At 34.8% G+C, this 21305-nt stretch overlaps 1 protein-coding gene across 1 annotated transcript; it reads left to right on the top strand.

Annotated features, from left to right (window-relative positions):
- The first annotated feature begins 394 nt into the window (after positions 1-394).
- LOC109039386 (endoplasmic reticulum metallopeptidase 1) lies at positions 395-20736 on the top strand. The gene is made up of 13 exons (XM_019054862.2): positions 395-843; positions 1998-2553; positions 3706-3965; positions 4934-5054; positions 5902-6207; positions 6877-7112; positions 8336-8516; positions 9507-9691; positions 10975-11130; positions 11936-12141; positions 12683-12798; positions 14107-14282; positions 16561-20736. Exons 1-13 carry the CDS (start codon positions 826-828, stop codon positions 16723-16725), a joined length of 2682 nt encoding a protein of 893 aa, XP_018910407.2. The 5' UTR covers positions 395-825; the 3' UTR covers positions 16726-20736.
- The last annotated feature ends 569 nt before the right edge of the window (positions 20737-21305 follow it).

The following is a 21305-nucleotide window of genomic DNA, read 5'->3' as shown; positions in this document are numbered from 1 at the left end:
TCAAAAGAAAACAACCATCAACTCATCTGAAGAGAGATCCGCAGCCATTCTTGTTGGCGATTTTAAGGGCCGTTCTGGCCGTTCACAAAATACGTAGCGCTGACAGCTGAGGTTCTTCCCTTCCCCCTCGTAATGCATCCGTCGGCAACATTCTAAAAAATTACGTGACGCTCAGTTCGACTTCCCCCTAAAAATCAAAAGAATATCTCATGGTAAATTTTGAACCAAAAATTTTAACATCGAATTGATTTATTACAAATTTTGAAAAAGTCGCGCTACGCGCCTAAGGAATCGTTACGTACGTTACGTGTCGCAGCATCGAGTTATGGCACTAAGCCCCCCCTCCCCATGGAGCGTTACGTATTTTTTTGGAGGGGCTACTTTTTTGTTTACGTTGGAAGGTGATCACCGATGGCTGGGTCTCGAGGTTAGGTTAGGTTGGTAATGTCCGGGCTAAACACGGTCCGAACGCTGAAATGGTTAAAATTGTTAAAATTTACTCGTAATTACAGTCATGGTCTGCTCTTGCCCGCACAGATAATTATTGACATTGCTATTCCTTGCCATTCTCGCCGGTCGCCAGTCCCTTCCGCAATGTAACTCGCGCTGTTTGCCTTCTGATTTCAGTCTACTCCGAACTATCAACTATCAGTGATCAGTGACTCAGTGCTTCTTATCATGAATTAGGTAGCTGTAAACACAACTGGAAAAGCTTGACTTGTTATCTCGAGGAATATTGCTGAGTCTCCCCACTGATCATAATTCATATACCTATTTTCATTCCTCTTCGATCTGTTACGTCTCCAAATAACTTAGATCAGCAAAATGATTAACAGATATAAAGTAAGTATTTATTGTTTGGCATGCTTGATAAGTGTTTACTTCCTGAAATCCTGAATTTCAAAGTTCATCAGTTTAAAATTCTCATAGCTTTTCACTGTACATAATCATTATTTTTTCTATTCTGCTGAAAGTGTCCTGTACATTGTCTGTGAAAAGCGATGGAAAGTTGGTCGTCGATATTCATGACAAAATTTCCTCACAGCTTAGCAATTTCCAGACGAGTCGACGGATTTTACAGTACATGGGTCTATGAATTTCTGCAAACGGTGTTAAGGATTTTCCTCAAGGTTTAAAAAGCCTCTTTTTACCATAGAGTATTTATATTTACTGGCTTACTTTTAGTCTCAAAGAGTTGCGTCCGCCCTAGGACAGCATAGACTGATGTAGCAAGTAAGTACAGATCAATCAAAACATTCTTAGGGACAAATGTATGGTGAAGCCCTGGAAATTTAACTACAAACCTCTTTTCTGTGGCCAGTGCTCTAACCCATCACACAACTTCAGAACTGAAATGTAAGGAACAATATCGTGCCCTTTCCCTTTTTTCCAAATTATTAAGAAAAATTGGACTGAGGTAAGTAAGCAAAAAGGAACCAACCCACATTTTGGAAATAATTGAGCTATGAGTGGTTTTGAACTCAATCACTGCTCTACTATCTATCGCCAAAAATTCAAAGTTTTTGTTGGAGAAAATTTTGCAGTAATTGAACATGAAGTTTATCTTTTACATTGAGTCTTATGCAGGAGCTAAGCTTTAAACCTATTTTTCTCGGTTCGATCCCGACGTGGCTTGGTTCCTTTCTGTTTAACTCCGTCCAATTATGGGTCCTCTTTAGCCCATTCGCTAAAATTAGGAAATATTAGTCTATTAGTTTCAAATTACAAAACTTTTGGCCTTGTTTTGATCAAACTCCAGGTGGGGCAGTAATGTGACTCCTCCTTGAAAGAAAAATCCTAGGTAACTCTGTCTTTTTGCTGTAAATCACTTTTTTAGTCAAATCTATTCTGCATCAACCCTTGCAACAATCTCAAATTGCATGGAACAGTACCCATGTAATAATTGAGCTTCCATTTTGAAAAATCCTAAGGTATTTAAATCCAGGTTTATTTTAATCCATCATGATCATAATTTTATTTTTATCTCTTTTTTTCAGAGTGACTATGCCTCCAAACTACGTTTACGAATACGACCAAGCAAGACAAATGAAATATTACCTAAACATTACAACAGTAACAAACACTCAGCCAAGTTTTCACCTCCAATATCTTCATCACACTTCACAGGCGCCATGTTTGCCATGATTTTTGTCTTTTTCATCATTGTAGAAATGGAAAAGTGGTTACCTACCCCCCTTATGCTCGAAGATGAAGTCAATAATCCCGGTAGATTTATTGCAGAAAGAGCTAAAAATCACCTCTATAACCTCACAAGTATGGGCCCAAGGCCTGTTGGTAGTGTAGAAAATGAAATTTTAGCTGTTGATTTCTTAAAAAAAGAAATTAACTCAATAATTTCAAAATCTATTCCTCTACACAGAATATCTATAGATTTACAAAAAACAAGTGGTGCGTTTCCATTAGAATTTCTTGATGGCCTTACGAATGTATACAAAAATGTGCAAAATGTGATCGTGAAAATTGGTCCTGTAGAAGAATCGGAGCACAGCATGCTGATCAATTGCCATATAGACACAGTACCGGATAGTCCAGGTAAATTCTTGCTTTCTATATTCCTTTTCCCATCATTTCAAGTTAGTCAGTGCGTTAGGAATAATTTCCTCTTTCCCCCTCCCCCCTCCCACAATTCTTTTCATGTATTCAAGCTTTTCAAATGCCCTTTAAAAGTTTTATTTTTATCATTTTTTTTAAGAAGATCATTTACAAAGTTTCTATGAGAAAAGAAAGCTTTTGAAGGTCTCAAGAAGAAAGAACAGCACTTCGCACATGAGCGCATGTATTAAAAATGCTAATGATGAAACTTGGAGTTCGCTCTTTTTAAATTTTTTTCTTTTAATGAACTCTCCCATCTCAAACGAAAAATCCTCATGATCTGTAATGAGTTTTGAATTTTAATGTGTTCATCTACGTCCGTCTTGTCTTGAAACAGTGAATTTTTCCTCCTTATTTTGAGAGACAAAGATTAAATAAATTGGTGGAAAGTCGGAGTTAAAATTTGCCCTACCATTTCTCCTTCATTCATTTTCACACTTTTGTTTCTTATAATATGTCCAAATAGTGGTACTCGGGTAGAGACTTATGATTTCGACCAACATTTTGAATTTTTTTTTTTTTTTGTCCTTTCTAAGTACCTAATTATTTGTTACAAGTTGGGACTTTCTCTTTGGAAAAAAGAAGTTATAGGGTATGTAATCCTTCTCAAGGTGGCCCCCTCTAGAATTTTGAGGAGTCTTAAAGTAACTCCCCTTAACTCATGAGCTCTAACAAAATTTTAAGTCTTTACCTAACTTAATTTGTTCAAAAGTTACAATGATGGTACAGGACTTCTGGATCACCCTGTATAGTGGTGAAATGTACGAAGAGAGGGGATGCCCCGAACGGAAAGGTGATACAAGAAACATTATAGTCACTCTGTTTTAAAGCATGAGTGCTGATCCTTACTGATCTCTCGACCACACCCACTGATTGAAAAAAAAAGTATCAAGGTGATCGGGGTGAAAGGCCTTGATGGATGAGGAAACATCTGTTTTCAGCTCTTCAGGTTAAGAGAGTTACTCCAATTTTTTGCAATCAGCATTATATTGATGAACCTAATTGTCTGTTTTTCAGATATTGAAACAATCCTCAACTATGCTCTTAATGCACTAAATAGAATCATGTAGCACCCAAAATTATATGTTGCAGGTGGTAGTGATGATGGTGCAAGTTGTGCTGTTATGTTAGAGATGCTACAAATTATTTCTCAATCAAAAACTCCTTTGAAGCACAACATAATATTTCTGTTTAATGGTGCAGAAGAGAATCTAATGCAAGCTTCTCATGGTTTCATTACTCAACATGCATGGGCAAAAAGTATTAGAATATTCGTAAATTTGGAAGCATGCGGAGCAGGTGGGAGAGAAATTTTGTTCCAAGCTGGCCCGGAACATCCGTGGTTGATGCAGGTATTGTTCATTTATTTATCTTTTTTATTTTTATTTCAAATACTCCTGAGGGGGTAGTCCCCTGTTTGCAGTTAAAATCCCATCCCCCCTCAGTCCCTAATCAAGCCAGCCCCAGGTAACTGTTGTTTGAGACCATCAAACTCGGGTCACCTGGCCGGAAATGGAACCTGGGACTTCTCGATCCCAGAGAAAGCGCGACAATCATTACGCCACAATACGCCGGCAATATTTGGAAATAGATGCTTAAATATTTATACCAGAAAAGCATTATACTATTGTCATACTTAACTTTTACTATGCTATTATTGCGCTGTAATTTGTTTCGTTTTTCTTTAGGTAGGTATCTTATCAAGAATTTCTCTGAAATTTTCTAACAATCTTATGGGTGGTTTTAAACCCTCTTAAAGTATAAGCAGCAATTTAATGTACAGCAGAAGAGGCATATTTGTTTAAAGTCTTTATCATAAATTTCAGTGGTTAAATTAGGGAAACTTGTATCTTGGTTTTGAATGATGCAAACGCTCTGCCACATTTTACTTTAGTGTAGGGAAATTAATCTCTGTTAATTCATATCATTTCGTATAATTTTCTAAAAAAAAAAACCAATGATAATCAAGCCTACAGGAAGCTCTTTTTCCCCCTTTTTTTACAATGGACCATTCAACGAGGTATGGAAAAAAGCACTAAGTACGAAACACTTTTCTTCATTAAAATTTCCCATAGAAAATAATGATCACTGGATTCCAAATTCCAAATTCAACCTGGAGGCAAGAGACTATATTTTTAGGACGTCACTTCATCTCAAAATTCCTCTACTTTCTCAATCTGGTTGTAAAATAAAGTGCAGGGAGAGTTAATCTCTCGCAGTGCTCTTTGCTAGCTCAAATATCTAGAACTCTAATTTGTATTCTTGTTTTGGTTGTATATTATCAAAATCTAACTAATAAATTTTAATATTATGATTTCAGGCATATGCAGAAACAGTACCTTATCCTTTAACATCATCTGTTGCTCAAGAAATTTTTCAGAGTGGTATTATCCCTGCTGATACCGATTACCGTGTTTTCCGAGATTTTGGTCAAATTTCTGGTAAATTCAATGTTATACAATAAAATCATTTTACTCATTTTATTTATTTACCAGCTCTTCTAAGTTCCATATAATGAGTACAACCAGCCATTGAGCTCTTGCTTTCTACACTTCCAGAGGTCAACATTTTTGATGGGTGACTTGCCTCATTAGCCCTGTTCTAGATGTATCGTGCAAAGCAGCACTATCAAATGAATGAAAGGTAAACAGCACGCTTAAATAAATGCTGACTGAGTCAAAGAGAGAAAAACTGAACATTATCAAATGTTTGCTTACTGCTATTATGCACTCTAAAACACGAAAATGCATAGTAGTGATAAAAGAAGACTCTAAGACTCAGTCTGTGAATGGAGGGAGAAATACAAGAAAGTTTTATTCGGTGAAATTATTCATTTTAGTATGAACAACGAATATGTTAATTCAAATGTGCTTTGGGGACAAGAGCATATCAATGGTGTAACTGCAGAAATATGTATCTCGGTTTGCAGCAGTGCAGACTTCCTGCTATTCTCAAGTAGAAATCATCTCTTTTGGAGGACTAATATGGATTGTATTTTGCAAAAAGGAACCAAGAAAATTCCAATGTTGCTAGGATTGCGCAACCTACACTCTTTGCAATGAAATTACTGAAATCATGCAAAAAATTAATTTACATAGGTAATTTTCATCTTGAATTCATAGTTCGTTGGGAGTAAAGATAAAACTTGTTCAGATGATCAGTTTTATATTTACATGGTAAGAAAACATAATTTTAGCGACATCGGAATGTTCTTGGTTCCTTTTTGCAAAATGCGGTCCAAATGATCTGTTTCTAGCTTCATTAAAATCCTGTCTTGTTTTGTCTCAGGTTTGGACTTTGCTTGGTCATCTAATGGATATGTATATCATACCAAACTTGATAATATTGATTATATACCCCTCGGCACTCTGCAAAGGACAGGTGACAACATTCTACCTCTTGTAAAGAGACTAGTAAATTCAGATGAGCTGTCAAATATAGAAAAGTACAAACACGGAAATTTAGTCTTCTTTGACGTCCTCGGAGCATTCATAATCTACCTGCCAGAAGTTGTAGCAGGCTTGATTCACTATGTCTTTCTCTCTATCTCTTTCTACACAATATATTGGAATATTCAGGACTCCAAGAAGAAAGGTAACTTAGCATTGCTTACGTTTTACTATTTTGTACAAATAATGTGATTTCCTCTTTTCATTTTAATTCATCTTTATCATGTCTTTTATCCACTTATTTTTAATTCACTTTTATTCTTTTTAAAGAAAGATTCAAATCCATGCCTTGATTTTGTGTAGCAGTTATTGTGTTTTGACTACTGGTTAAGTTCAAATTTTGCTTCTTTCAATTTCTGAGTTTTACCTAAATGAAAAGTAAAAGTTGTGTTACATACATTTTCCTCAAGAGTTTTGTCATGAGTATCCCTCACTCAGAAAATAAGATGTAAAACCTGGATCAAAATTTCCAAAATTGGTCCCCGATTCCTCCCGTGTTGGCAAAATTTCAAAATTCCTAAACTCAAAAACTTTAAGATCTGTTTCATTAATGAGATCATTCAACCAGTATTTTTGAAGGTTTCTGCCTGAGACTGATCAGTGGAATAAATATTGATGGCTAACTGCGAAACGACATAGCTCCGTTTGCAACGCTGCGGACTTCCTTGCATACTTTATTTTTTCTTTAGGGAACTATGAAACGTAATTTTTGGAAAACTTCGGTGATTTTTCTTCTCTGTCAGAAGAAGATTCTGTTTAAACTTCAAACTCTGAAGTACGCGTGTTTCTCTTGAAATATTTGGTTTTATTGCAGGTTATAATGTGACGAGTAGCCAATATGTGCGCTTAATGTGCCTGTCTAGTCTGATCATCATTTTAACTGGAGTTGTGGCACTTTTCTTCACAACCTCGATAGCTCTAGGACTCTCTGCTTTGAATCGAGCCATGAGTTGGTTTTCACGTCCTGCTTGGCTGTTTTTTCTCTACCTCATTCCAGTTTTTGTTACTCTCTTGTCTTCTACGATGATTTTTTCCAAGAAAATTCGGAAGGTAAGCAATAGCTTCACTGATTTTTTGTGGAAACATATCTCAAAATTCACTCCCAGTTCAGTCATTTGGCGTTTTTAAACGGTGTTAAGAGCAGATCCTTCTTACTGACCAAATTTTTCACGAATCCAGACCCCCCCCCCCCCCAAAAAAAAAAAAAAAATTCAGTCCATCGAAAGCCGGATTTCACCCCAAGATTCTATTAGTGTGTAAAGATGCCCCCTGGTTAGAGAAGCAACTCTAAATAAATGTAAAGAAAGAAGAAAAAATTAAAAAATACTAATACTCGGAAGAAAAAAGTTGCTGAAGTAACATTCTGGATGTTCAAAATCTGTGCTATACTTTTTGAATGTTGTTACGGATACTGCGGCTGTTAAAGTAATACCCTAGCTATGTTGAATTAACTAACAACTGTAGGATTCATATCAACATTCAAGAGTTGGATTCATATCAACATTCAAGAGTTGGCATGCAGTTTTTTAATATCTGGGATGTTACTTAAGCTTTTTTTTTTCTGTGTATGAGTAGAATTTCTCCTTTCAAATTAAGAGAATACTTACTGCAAAGATGTAAGTAGAATTTCTTCCAATGTATGTTGGTCAAAAACGAGTTGGTCTCCTCACTATTCCTAGCATAATCATTTGTACGGCGATCAACATTGTCTTTTGCCCATCTCATCCATTACCACAACCTTCAGCAAGAGCTTTAACTTGAATTTTCATTTCCGATTTTTGCACTTGGAAAACTTTCCAGTGAATCTTATTATGAAAATTTCATCTCGCTCTGCTGGAGTTTTCTGTAAGAGAGTATTTATTAGTCATGAAGACAGAAATAGTAGCATCTATCTTGATTTGACTTGATGTTTTGAGCTTAAGTAAAAATATACTTCATTTTTAAATTTATAGTTGACAGCAAAGGTATAAATATGATTATCATAAAATTGGAAAAATGGTGGAGTGTCAATCATAGAGCATATTCCTCCTGTAAGTTTAAATTACCACTAAATTTCTTAAGTTAGAAGTTTCTTCTGATAATTAGGTGTGCTCTCCTCGTCATTATCTTTCATCCCTATATGACTTTAATGGTGAAGCAAATAATGCACTCATCAATTTGGCCTTTGTGACTCTTTCAAAGTTCCAGCAATAATGAATTTTAGTCCCTCTAATTTGATTTATGCCGCATTTACTGCAAATATTTTGATCTGTGCAATTTGCATGCATTTTCAGGAAGTGAGCAATCCATGGATTGTTCATCGAATCTACCACGATGCTGTCCAACTCATTTGGACGATCATTCTTGCTCTTGCCATAATATTCAAAATTCGCTCAGGAATACTCCTATCACTTTGGGTTCTTTTTCTTGTCATCTCCTGGGTCGTTCGTGAAAAAGTTTTTACTCAGTGGCGAGGTAACCTATATTTTCAATTATAACTCTTTCATTCTAAGTAAAAATGTATGTTCTTTATGTGATTTTTAGAATTGATGTAAAGAAATATCTTTGTGCAGAGTTATCAAATATCGAGTGGTATTTTCTTAGCACTAAGAAACGTGTCCCTTGAGCATGAAAAATACAGCCAACTAAATAGACCTTTTCTCGTAAAATTGCATGAAAATTGTGGTGAGCATAAATGTCAAAAATCCACTCCATAATTTTACCTTTTGCATAGTCTGTATTGTGCTGTTTCAAATTTACTGCATCTGTGGACAGTTTTCTTGGGTTGCTGATAACTAGGTTTGCCTGGAGAGAGACATGCAAAAACCTTACCCAATAAAGTCAATCTGGCTAATTGTTAGCAGTGGCGTGGCGTGCTTTGCGATTTCTCGGTTGATCCACCATTTACACCTATGGAAAAGTATTGATAAGCAGGATGTTCACACTGAACACCTTAATAATCGATTCTTTACTATAGCTTCAAATGGGGAAATATCGATATATCGCAAAGGACTGATTGTTAGACATGGACCTTGAAATTCTCATATTACATATCTCGTTCGCAGTGTTTAAAAATCTCTATTCCTGTTTTATTTTTTTTTTTAAAGTGGACAAATCAACATCATTGCTTGAAGTTTTCTCTAAATTTACTTCGTACAGAAAATTGGAGAATTATTAAGAATTGGTGTTGAGGAGTTCTTCATTTAAAAAATAAACCATAACAGGAAGTCTGCCACGTTGCTAACCAATATATGTGGTTAGGATATTTTATTTGGTTTAGGAGCTGGACCATGGATACGTTACTAAGACCTAAAACTCAGAGATGGGTCACTATCCTTGAGTTCTTTTAGCTGGATCATTCTCTGTGCCATAGCATATTTCTTGCTGTCTAATTATTTTCTTTTTAGTTTTAATATTTCTTTTATCAGATAAGTTAATGCAGTGTTAAATCTGAATCGATTCCAGATTGGCGGTGGTTGTGGGCATACACTGGTATTCTACTGTTTCCTTTCATTCAAACTGGATACATGCTCTTGTCTGCCGTTCAGTTAGTTGTACCAATCATGGGTCGTGCTGGATCAGGGAACTTTGCCGAAGTTGTTTTTTCAGCAATTTTCTCCGCAGGATTTTTCTTATTTTTTACTTTTTACGTAAGTTATATTTTGAAATTACCATGTTGGGAAATATCATGGAAAATTTCTCAAGGCTGTTTTGAACTTTCCCGGAAATTTTCAAAGTGGGCAAGCATTTTTAAAGTTTGAGGACGTGAGGGAAGATGGCAACTGTTGAAGCAAGTCACATAGACTCTCAATGTGTTGTTTTCATCGGTTTTGATTTTAGAGGATACTAAGCACTAGAACTGTGCAGTCAAGCATTTTTGAATTTGATCATGATTCGATTATGATTGAAGAAATTCACTGAAATCACAGTTGCAATTAATATTAGGCAAAAAGTAAATAATGATACAATTTTACCATCTTCATTTTTTGTGGCTTTTGTGACCCACATCTAAGGTAAAGATAAAAGTACACCATGGCAGCCCGAGAACATAGAATAAAAATAGACAGGAAAAGGCAGGGACGAGGCTGATGAAAGACACAATAATCATTACAAATCACGGGACGTTTTGAGCGGTGTCTATTTTTATTCTAAGTTAAAGTATATGAATACTTGCGGAATTTTTCTACAGACTTTGGCAGCTGATGATTTTCCTCCAATATTTTTTCCTTTCTTTTCCTTTAAATTTTGACTCATTCTCTTTCTTTTCCGTTAAACAAACACAACACAAGAGACAAGAAAAAATCGTAGCAAGAGTAAATAATAATAACTTAAATTTTTGCTTGTGTCGGCCAAGGTACATTTGTCTGCCCGTCAACTTAAATTTTTTGTATTTTTTTAATTTGATGTATTGCCCACTCTTCCTATCCAAAGTTTCCCAAAAATCTTTATTCTGGAAATTTCAACACAGCACATGCCCTGTAGGAAAATTTTTACAGGGTTGTCACTATGTTCAGTGAAATTTTTTACCGCTTAAGGTTAGCAGCACGCTACTGTAGTATTAATGGAAATTCCACAGAACGCGGTGGGAATATTGGAAGAACTGTGTCTAAAATTATCTAGATGGAAAAGTATTTCAATCGTCTTTTCAAATGAAATGGTTAATTTTGCGTCTGCATACTGTTGGCTTTAATTCATAGGATTTTTTTTTAATATGCCTCAAATTCGGCCTTTTTTTTTATTTATTTGCTGCATAAATTAAAGTTGGAACCAACCTAATTTTTCACCAATTTTCGCAGAATTTTGTCTATATTTTGGTGTTTTTTACTTCCCTTACTTGTAGAATCAACTAAAATCATTACCATTCATTCAAAATGTTCATAAACCAGCTTTTATTCCGATTTCACTGTCTAATCACGGTAACTTTTTCTTGCAGGCTCCTCTGATTTTACTGGTCAAAAGTGGGAAGAAAGTCATTAGTTTCTTGTCAATAGTATTTTTTGTATCAGTGTTGCTTCTACTTTTTACTCCTCTCGGGTTTCCTTATTCAAGTGATCCACAAGCTCCCTCACCTCAGAGGTACATCATAGTGGTAAGATAATGCAGTACTATACTTTATTATGGGATAGTTACTCCCCGTCCAAGTTTTAGTCAAGCCTACCCAACTTGAAGGGTTAATTTCGTTCATTCATCGTAGGGAGGCAAGATCCATTGAAGGAATCCTTCTCGGTCAAATCTACAAAATCTCTGTGTCATTCTAACACCTATTTCAAACTGCACTCGAAACGCCATTATTTTTATTTCGCTTCAAATGTATCAGAGCACCTGTAAAACCAGTGTAGCCTTGGGATTCATTTTTTGAACAGGCGTTTGCCAGTCATTAAAAAATTCGGAGCTCCTCCCTAAAATTTTCAAAGGGATAAATTTATTGCCGCCTTCCTCCTTTTTTTTATTCACAAACACTCACAATTTTGTGAAATACATGCTGTGTTCATACTGACAGGAGCCAGCTTTCTCATTTTCAGGACCTATTTTTGCTGCCTCCCGACAAATGCAACCTGCCGGTCATACAATCCAGTAGTTTCCATGCCAAAGCTTGTCCAAATCTTGTCTTTTAGCAGTTGTATCAATATCTTGACTTATAGTTTCTTGGCATCTGTTTTCGCATTGACCAGCAAAATTATATTTCTCATAGATTTTTTGCCCTTTCTCTATGACAAGATAGAAGTATATTTTTAACGTAAGCATTACCTGTGGATAATATTGAAAAACTGTATCTGGTCTTTATTTAAATTTTAAAACGTATTATGTAGAGTTCTTGAGAAGTTTTTTATTCTTCCATAGTCCTCCAAAGCCTTTTTTGTCACATTTGTCATTTTTTTCCTTTCTTACTTTAGCATACAGACAGGATACTACATGATGAAAATGGTGCTGTGAGGAGCCATAAATCTGGTTTTTGGATCGTAGATTTAGATGTCAACAGTCCCAGAATGGTCAGAGGTTTAGTTCCAGAAATAGCCAATGCTGAACTCATATCTGACGATTGTAAAAATGAACTGTACTGTGGTCTCCCGTACATTATACCTGTCGCAACATTTATATGGTAGGTCTCATGTTTCTGCACACTAATTGGGCCCAGTTCAATAGAAAAACCAACTATTTTAACTTATTTCAAATTTGTCATAGCCCCTGGAAAATTTCCCAACATAATGCCAATTTTAGATTATGTAAGCTATCAATTTTACAGATACAGTTTTCAAAGAGTTTCACTCAAATTCCACAATGATTAGGGAGAAAGCTCTCACCTAAAAGAATTATTTTAGACCAGGTGCTTATAATGTGGAACTTCTGGACAGAGTGTCAGAAAATTCTGAAAGTATAAGCCAACTTCCTTGTAGAAATTCTTTTTTGCTAAATTGTACAACTTACTAGTCAAGAGTTACCAGTCTTTTTTTTTTCTTTTAGTGTTTTTTCTTGTTCCTAGTCAAGAGCTTTTCACTAAAATGTCTTTATATGATCTACTGAGGGAGCGCAGTCTCTAGTTCTTGGCAAAACTGTTTCCATGGGTTTTAGCTAATTGTAAGTAATTACAAGTGAATTTATCGCAACATCAGAAGAAACTGAAATCATCATTTTCTTTGCAGGAAAACGCATTGGATTCCAGGGAGAAGTCCCAATGTCCCAGTAGCTGTAGATTTAAAGCTATTAAAGAGAGATTCGCCCAAAGGTGAAATTCAAAGACTGTCATTTGTTGCCAATGGTAAGTTTCCTCTAGATTCCTCAAACAAAACTGAATTATTTCTATGGGTCACTAGACAAGGTGCAAAATTTCCAGTATAACACATGATTTGTACAGTGAAAATTACTGAAAGTAACTTTTAATCGAAATGTGAACATTTTTTGATGCACAAATTTAGAATTCCTGCTCCTAAAAAATGTAATTATCTTCTTAAGTTACACATGTTAAATGTCACAGTGACAGTCTTTGCAATACGGAAATGTAATAACCTCAATATCAGTAATTTACACGTTGTTCACACTTTGAACAACACATGACAGGGAAGGAACACTGCTCGGTTGAGAAGCGTACCAAAATCATTGTAGTGTGCGATTTGATTCAAGTAGACTCTTGTTTTTTTTTTGTGAGCAGGAAATCCAAAAATTTCGCAATAAATGTTTGACAGAAACGTCATGACCTTAGTTGAGAGTTAATATGAGTAATTTTCATTGTGAAAATCGTGTCCTACATGAAATTTTGAAGAGGAAATTTAAATCAGAATGCTTAAATTCGTATCTTCTTTAGTGGTCTATTGATTTCTGTTCCATACTCTCTTCCATTGATTATAATCTCAAAGCCATTCGTTCCCAAACGAGGTCGATAATTTGAGGCAAAAACAAAGTGATTAAGACAAGGAAGATCATTAGGAATAAATCTACCGTTCTACAGTCGACCATTGCTAATTCGAATTGTGGTAGGATGAAGCTTGAGTTTGACTTAATCGGAAATTTCAGTTAAACATCCGCCCCTTAAGTTGTAAGTATTCACGAAAAAACTATACAATAAAATGGATTTTAATGCCCTGTTCGCTGAAAGAAAACAAGAAAAACAGGTAAAATAAAGAAGAAGAAAGTAAAATCAGTCTTTTAAAATAAGTATCAGGTTGTATGATCTGGGGTTTGCATACGGAGTGCAGAGTTTTAGTACCAAGGTTTAGTGTAAAGAAAAATAATGAATTAAATAAAATTATTTACACTTTATAATCTAATAGTCTTCAAAACTGGTATATTATTGAATTACATAATAGAATAAATTCACTGCTTGAACTTTATCTGTTTTCTGTATACCTCCTTTGTCAGCTGTTGACTTTCTAAACTTTTTAGTGCAGTGTTGCATGATGTATTTTGCACTGTTCTCTCCATAAAATTTTGAGGAGACAACAAGTAAAATGGTGTTTTAATGCATACCTTGTTTCCTAGTTCGTTGAAGATTGCTTTTAGATCAAAATAGATCTGTCATATGTATCATGATTGTAAAATTGCTTTTCCTTTCTCATCTGTTCCTCTTTAGGACCAGATCATATGAATCTGGTACTGTCGCCATATCCGGGAGTCACACTTCTCTCATGGAGTCTTGTTCAAGGAACGCCTTTAGCAGGACCAAAATGGAATGGCCGTGATACTTATTATGTGTATTACTCTTGTGGCTCAGACCCAGAGCCCTGGAATTTTTCGATAGATTTACTCGTAAGTTGTATCTTCATTGTTTAGCTTGGTTTTTTTCTCCTTGAATTGATAGTCAAACATCATAGTCATCGTGACAAAACCAAAAAAAGAGTTGTTCACTGGCTAACTGTTTGGACTGCATTGCAAAGAATCAGCGTGATGGATATCTGAGAGAACAATCAGTTCAGTGGGCTGATCATTGAAATCGATAGACAAAGCGACAGACAAATAGGCATAGGGAGTATGGAGCAATCCTATTGGTTGAAATGGGTGGTTTCTATCGACTTAAATTGAAAATGATGGGCTAACTATAGGGTTTTTAATGGGTTGCTATTACTCAGTTTATTACACTTTGTCCACTAGAGATGTACCAAGAATTCATATATTCGATATGCATCTAGATATGTAATAAACAATTTTTTACCCGCATCTACTTTAGTATATCTCTGGTCGAAAAAGTCTAATAATAGATGTAATATGCGACCCTTCAAAACTTAGTAAGTCTACCACCTACTTACTTTGTCCATTTTCACCGCCTGCTTCCACCAATAGGATCCCTCCATATCCCTCTTATCATCTTCGTCTATAGCTTTGTCGATCATTTTTAATAATCGGCCTGCAGGGCGCAGAAAAAGTCCAATCAAGCAGCTGGCAGCAAACAAGAGGCAATTTTCCAAGCTACTGGCCCTTCCTTTTCTGTTCATTACTTACAATAAGTGGGACAAATCACATATTTAATTTTATAATGGACCACTAGATAAGGTACGAATTTCAGCATTCTGATACATGTTTCGTAACCAAAATTTTACGTAAAACACGATGCACACAACGAAAATTACCGAAATTAACTCCTTACGAAGATATTTAATGATTCTTAATGCGTGAATTCAAACAACCTGCTCATGAAAACTCAATGGTCTACGTGATTCACATCGCGCGCTGAACGTTATCATGACAGTCTCTGCAATATAAAAATCTGGCAACCTCAATCTTGACGCTTTGGCTCAGTTATAGCAAATTGCTAATAGTTTGAACAACACATGATGGGAAATGAACATTGCTCGATTGAGAAGCTTGCTGAAACCGTTATAGTGGGCGATTTGACTCACGTAGAGTTTTGAGTTTCTTGTGAGCTGCCCGCTGTTCAAATTCCTCGTAACCAATGTGAAATAAAAATGTTAATATCTTCGTTAGGAGTTGGTTTCCGTAATTTTCGTTGTGTGAATCGTTTTCTACGTGAAATTCTGGTTAAGAAACATGTATCAGATCGCTTGAATTCTTACCTTGTCTAGTGGTCCATTGGAAATTTTGCCATGGAATAAGACGTACTTCTGTGAGCTATATAGAAAATTTAGTCTTGAGACAAAAATGCTAAATTGTAAGAAATGGTTAGCGTATTGGAAATTTTTGCACCCTTAGATCGGTTTAATGCTTTTTAATGATTGCTTTTAATCTGCCAAGTAGGATAAGATAGAAAGAGTAGAGGAAAAGGACAAAAATCGACAAGTAATTGCTGCCCCATGAACGCATTATAATGGAGGTATTTAAACCGACCTGTGGAGGTATTTAAACCGCCCTGTGGAGGTATTTAAACTGCCCCGTGGAGGTATTTAAACCCAAAATTCAATGCATATGGAATGACTGTTGGTTAAGGCAGCTATCTCACTCATAATTGACCTTGACAACAGACCACCTTACTGCGAAGGGATGACAAAGATCCTCTATGGACAATGAAGAGAATGGGGAAGGGTATGGAGATTTATCCAACTCCAAAGCTCTGGCACATTGAAAAACTATGAAGATAAGTTCAGTGTGAACCAAATAAAAATCAGTTTTACAAACATTCAGAGATCTTGCAGTATCATATTAATTATGATCAAAACAATCGGTCAAACTCATTAAGAAGGAGGCAAACTTTGAAAATACGTGTTGAACTCGCAGTTTGAAAATTTACTTTATGAACGATGGAACCCAAAAACTGCTGTGCTAAGGAAAAGCGCCGTATGAGCCTTCAGACATCAAATTTCTTTGGATAATAAGTGCATTTGAAGGAAAATATACATTTTTATTTGCAATTATTTATTCTGGACTTTCAAGGAACATTATGCATAATCCTCTTTGAAAATAAATGTTTCATCAGGAAAAATTAGCAACATTTGAATGCTGAGACGGTATTTTTCATTAGCATGGCAGAATACGACAATAGATTGATTTGTGTCACAAAATGACCGCATCACAAAACGCACTGTTAAAAGCGTTGAATTTGATCTCGTTTGACATCATATTTTGTCTGTTCCAGGTTTCGCCAGATCATAAGGGCCCTGTAGTTGAAATGGGTATAGCAGGACATAGAGTTCATGGGGCTCAACAAACAACACCCGAATTAAGAAATCTTTTAAGTCAATTCCCTCCGTGGGCCGTCACATCAGGTTGGTGTGCTACCTATAAGTCTTATACGTTTTGACTGCATTCTTTTTCAAAGGCTGTGATTGCATTTTGTATTGTTTTCTATTTCTTTCATTTTATTTGCCCCAATTTTTATACTTTCTTAATTGCTCCCCCCTCCCCCTTTTATTGTTTTTCTATCTCATTTTCTGTTTGTATCTCTTTCTGATATTTCTTACTGTTTTATTATCATTACTATGATAATATTCTTTTTCATATTTTCTTAAAATTCAAGTTACAGGTTATTGTTTGTAAATATGTTATCTTTTTTTATTTTTATTTTTTGATGAAATGTATATTTATTTTACAAGAATTGGTGTTAGAAAAACAAGATTCAAATGATATTGTAATAGGTGAATGTATAGTCTAAGGTTCATTTTTATTATATGTTACACGCTTCAACTGTCAACCATTTTGCAAACACTAGAATGTAATTTTTGAAGGCTCTAAAACTGGAACTGCACTTGTCACTGTTTCATTTTCTCTTGCTCCTTTGTCCACTTTTCGTTTGTTCTCCCTTGCTTTAGGAGAACTGGATAAATTCAGTTGAAAGCAGTGTAGGACCTCAGTCATGTTGAGAAGTAGAAAAGCTTTGATATCTAATGAAATACTTTTTTATTAAATTTTGAAATTCAACATTGAGAAAGTATGAAGAAGTCTTTGAAGGATTGAGGTCACAATTAATTCTTTTATATTTTGTCTCTCTCTTTTTCCATTTTCTCTCAGTGATGCTATATTAAAACAGAAGAACTTGTTTTTCAACTTTAATGACCAATTATATGAATTTGTTTTTCCATACAAAAAAATGACCTACATTTTAATGCCAAATTTGGTTGGCTAAGCTGCATAGAATATGGTAAATTGATCAAATAATTGAGCCACAAGCCAAAAATTATTAATTATTATCAACTATTTTTGGCTTGTAGCTCGATTTTTTAATTAATTTACCATGTAAAATGATGTACCTTGGTTGACAGCATCCAAGTACGGAGAGGTAGGCAAGAAATTTCCATGAGCCTAACAAAAAAATTTAGTAGCCACTCGAATATGTACTGTGTAACTGAGCTTGTTTGTTTCAAGTTATCCAAATTTTAATTAAGTAATGTAAAAATGTTAGTTTGTGAGACACTGAAATTTCACAATAACCGCAGCAGAGCTGTGTGGGCGTAATGAAAAAACGATGAGTAGCTCTAAAGTGATGCAAAGAAATGGCATTAAAAATGGATGAAACAGGCTTTAAGAGAAAGAAATCTGAAATATTACTGAAAATTGTTAGAAAGCCAGTCTCTGCAGCAAGCAAGACGATAAGGCTTCTGAAAATGAAGCTAAAAAAGTGTCGCCTTACCAAGCCTGCTAAATAAAAAATTAATTTTAAATAGTAAACTTATTTTTACAAATAATTGTAAACCTTTCATCTCAGATCATAACAAAGATTTTTCCATCTTTATAACAATTTATGCTGAATCAAAGTAGTATGCAGGGCAAGGGGCTTAAGTCACCATTTCAAGAAACCTTTAAAAATTAATTTATTCCTTGATTTTGAAATTATTATGTAGTTTGCTCTAGTACATAAAGAAAAATATGCTGTTCAAGATCATGACTGATATTTTGATGTGTTCTCTTCAGAGATGGTGATAGGTAAATTTATTTTTTGGATTAATCAATTAACTGTATTTTTCAATTTTTGAACTCCCTGCAACAAGGAATCTTTGTTACGTTCCAAAAATTGCTTGCAAGATTCTACGTGAAATTCGGCTGGAATCAGTCTTTACTGGACCCTTGGGAGTTTTCCTGTATGAAGGGTATATTAATGTCAGTATGCTGTATCAGTAACTACTAATAATTCTAATAGAATCGATATCTTACATAGTTATCAAGTTAGAATTATGAGGTTTGCACAAGCACAGGAAGAAAGAGATGGTTCAAAAGAGTATCTATGACAGATATTTTGATGTGTTCTCTCCAGGAGTGATGATAAAATTGTGAACTGATACTTACTGTTCCTCAGTTTTTAGCCTTCAAACGCCAAGAGATCGTCTTTGTGTTCAACAAAAACTGTTTAATTTACTCCATACCGAATTCTTAAAAGACCAGTCCGTACTGGCGCATGAACTGCGGATAGACGTCTATCCGCCTTGTTTTTCTTAAAAGAGACATGCTATGGAAATGAATATACATATATGAACCCTACCTTATCAATTATACCCATCAATTTTAGATGTATTGATAGATTCTATAGATCGGGGACTGCATTTATTCCATTTTATGTGTAAAGACTTAGACTTAAAACTTTTGTCGTCTGACCAATACTGTTGACAGAGGATCGTTTGCAAAATGACACTTGTACCATCTAAAATGACTTAAGTGTTAAAACAATGGAAGTAATCCTTTGTCTCCGTATTTTTATTTATTTTTATTAATTTTTAGCATCACACCCAAAAAACCGTTTCATCACTATACTCAAAGAGGACACATAAAAATAACTGTCATACTCTTTTAGAATGTATCATGCTAAAAATGTAGGAGCAAACCATATCAATTTTATTTAAGAACTAAAGCCTTGTATCAAAATTTAGAGTATTCTGCAACAGTTGATATCATATACTATACTTCAGATATCTATAGAATGAAAATAAATCATAAAGTCAAAGGAGGACTGATCTCGTCGAATTTCATGTAAAATTATCAAAACAGTTTTTTGAGAATGTAATGATTATCCCCTGGAGTTTGGAATTAAAAAACTGAAAAATGGTGGCAAGGAGGTATTGCAGTATTTAATAGTGTTTAATATTAAGAACTTTTGGAATCTAATTATTTTTACGGGTATTCTCAGCAAAGTTTCACCGACTCCAACATACAGAGCCCTACCAATCATGTCTGTTAGAGAAGGTAAGTCCTCTAAAATTTCTGAGGCAACTATTTTTCTTATGATTTCATTGGAATATATTTTTGATGTTAATAAGTGTTATTTCATATGAATTCACTCTATTTCAATTATTTGCCTCCCTTACATAATTTTACGAGTTCAATTAATTTGATTTTTCGAGCACTTAGATTCTGAAGGTTTTACTTTCTTTGATTAATTCCCGTTTATCTTTATTTGTGGGTAAATAAGTATGCCCTGACCTCAGTCAAAATTGACTTTAGTTTTGTCAGAGCTAATTATAGTTTTATCCTCAATTTTTGAATAGATCATTTATAGATCAATTGAATGGCTTGAAAGACAAGGCGCATAAGTGCAGTTTTTGAAAAATCGAGATATTAATGATTTGAAGTAAAACTAGTCTTAATGCATATTCTGCAAGAAATTTGCTCTGGATTTCCAATTTTTATCCATCAAAAAGTCAGTTTGAACTTTCTTTCCACCATGAGGATTTATGGAATTTCAAAACTTCAAACTCGTATTTCTTGAAACAGCAAAAACTCCTCTTCTGCGCCTTCTCCTCCAAGCCCTTCAATAGTCTTTGAAATCCTAGCTTTCTTGTCTGAAGATAATTTACTCTCATGTTTAGTTTTGACTCCATTATCCAACTCCAATACTTTGTTTGAATACTTTGGCGCGAGGTGAAATTTTCTCTCAATTTATCTGAATTCTCTTTAAATTGGTAGGATCAAGGAAAGCAGGTGAGACAAGCAAAGGGTATTCATGTAATAGTGAGAAACAAGATTTTACTGAATGCCACTGTAAGTGAATAGCGTGCACAGTAATTTTTACCCACAGACAAAAATTTTGCAGAATCTTAACCTTTTCACAATGTAACTCATCAAATTTGCCGCTTTACTTTGAATTTTTCACGACTGTAATTAATTGCTCAAGCTGAATTTTCACTCGCTATGTATTCTGCTTCCAAGATTTCTCACTAACTTACAAATGTAGCTCTTTATCTCTAAAAAATGGAAGCAGTTTACTTTAGGGGAGAGATAGAGGTCACTTTTAAAAGAGATGATCTTTAATGTCGCTACTTTTTCAGAACAAAATGAAATAAAATAGGTTGTCACTTAATGAAAGTGCAATCATGGATTCAATATATTCTTGGTTTCTTTTTCTCTCCAAATCTACCTGTTTATATGCCACTATTCGATAAAAATCTTTAAGTAGCCTGTATGGATGAAATAAATGTATGAAAGAATACAACAAAACTACAAAGCTAAAAGACATTAAACCAAATAATGAGATGTTTTAACCTAAGACCCGGCCATCATCAGTCAAAAAGAAGTAAAATATGAGAAATCTAAACTTGCACAACTAAATTTACCTTTTCATCTTTTATTATTTTCATTTCCCTCTGGTGCTGATTGATGATAGCTTGATCACCAGCTAAAGTTTTGTGAATTTAGTTCAAGGTGCTTCCACTTGGTATTGTATTTTACTTTGGTCTTATCCAAGGCCAAGGTATGAATGTTTTCCTGAGTTCTTACATAAGCAAATATCAAAATTTTCGAGAGAAAGTGCAACACTAAGATGGTCCAAAAGTGACCTTTTTTTAACTGCCATAATTACATTTGCTAGATAGGTTCAAAATGGTGAAAAAAAAATCCTGTAAAAATTTCCATCCATTTAAAAAAATCTTCGAGGGCACACACAGCTTTTTATATTGC

This window comes from Bemisia tabaci, chromosome 1 (assembly GCF_918797505.1).
Source record: "Bemisia tabaci chromosome 1, PGI_BMITA_v3".
NCBI lineage: Eukaryota > Metazoa > Arthropoda > Insecta > Hemiptera > Aleyrodidae > Bemisia > Bemisia tabaci.
The sequence above is the reverse complement of the archived record's forward strand: the minus strand, read 5'-3'. Positions and strand labels throughout refer to the sequence as shown.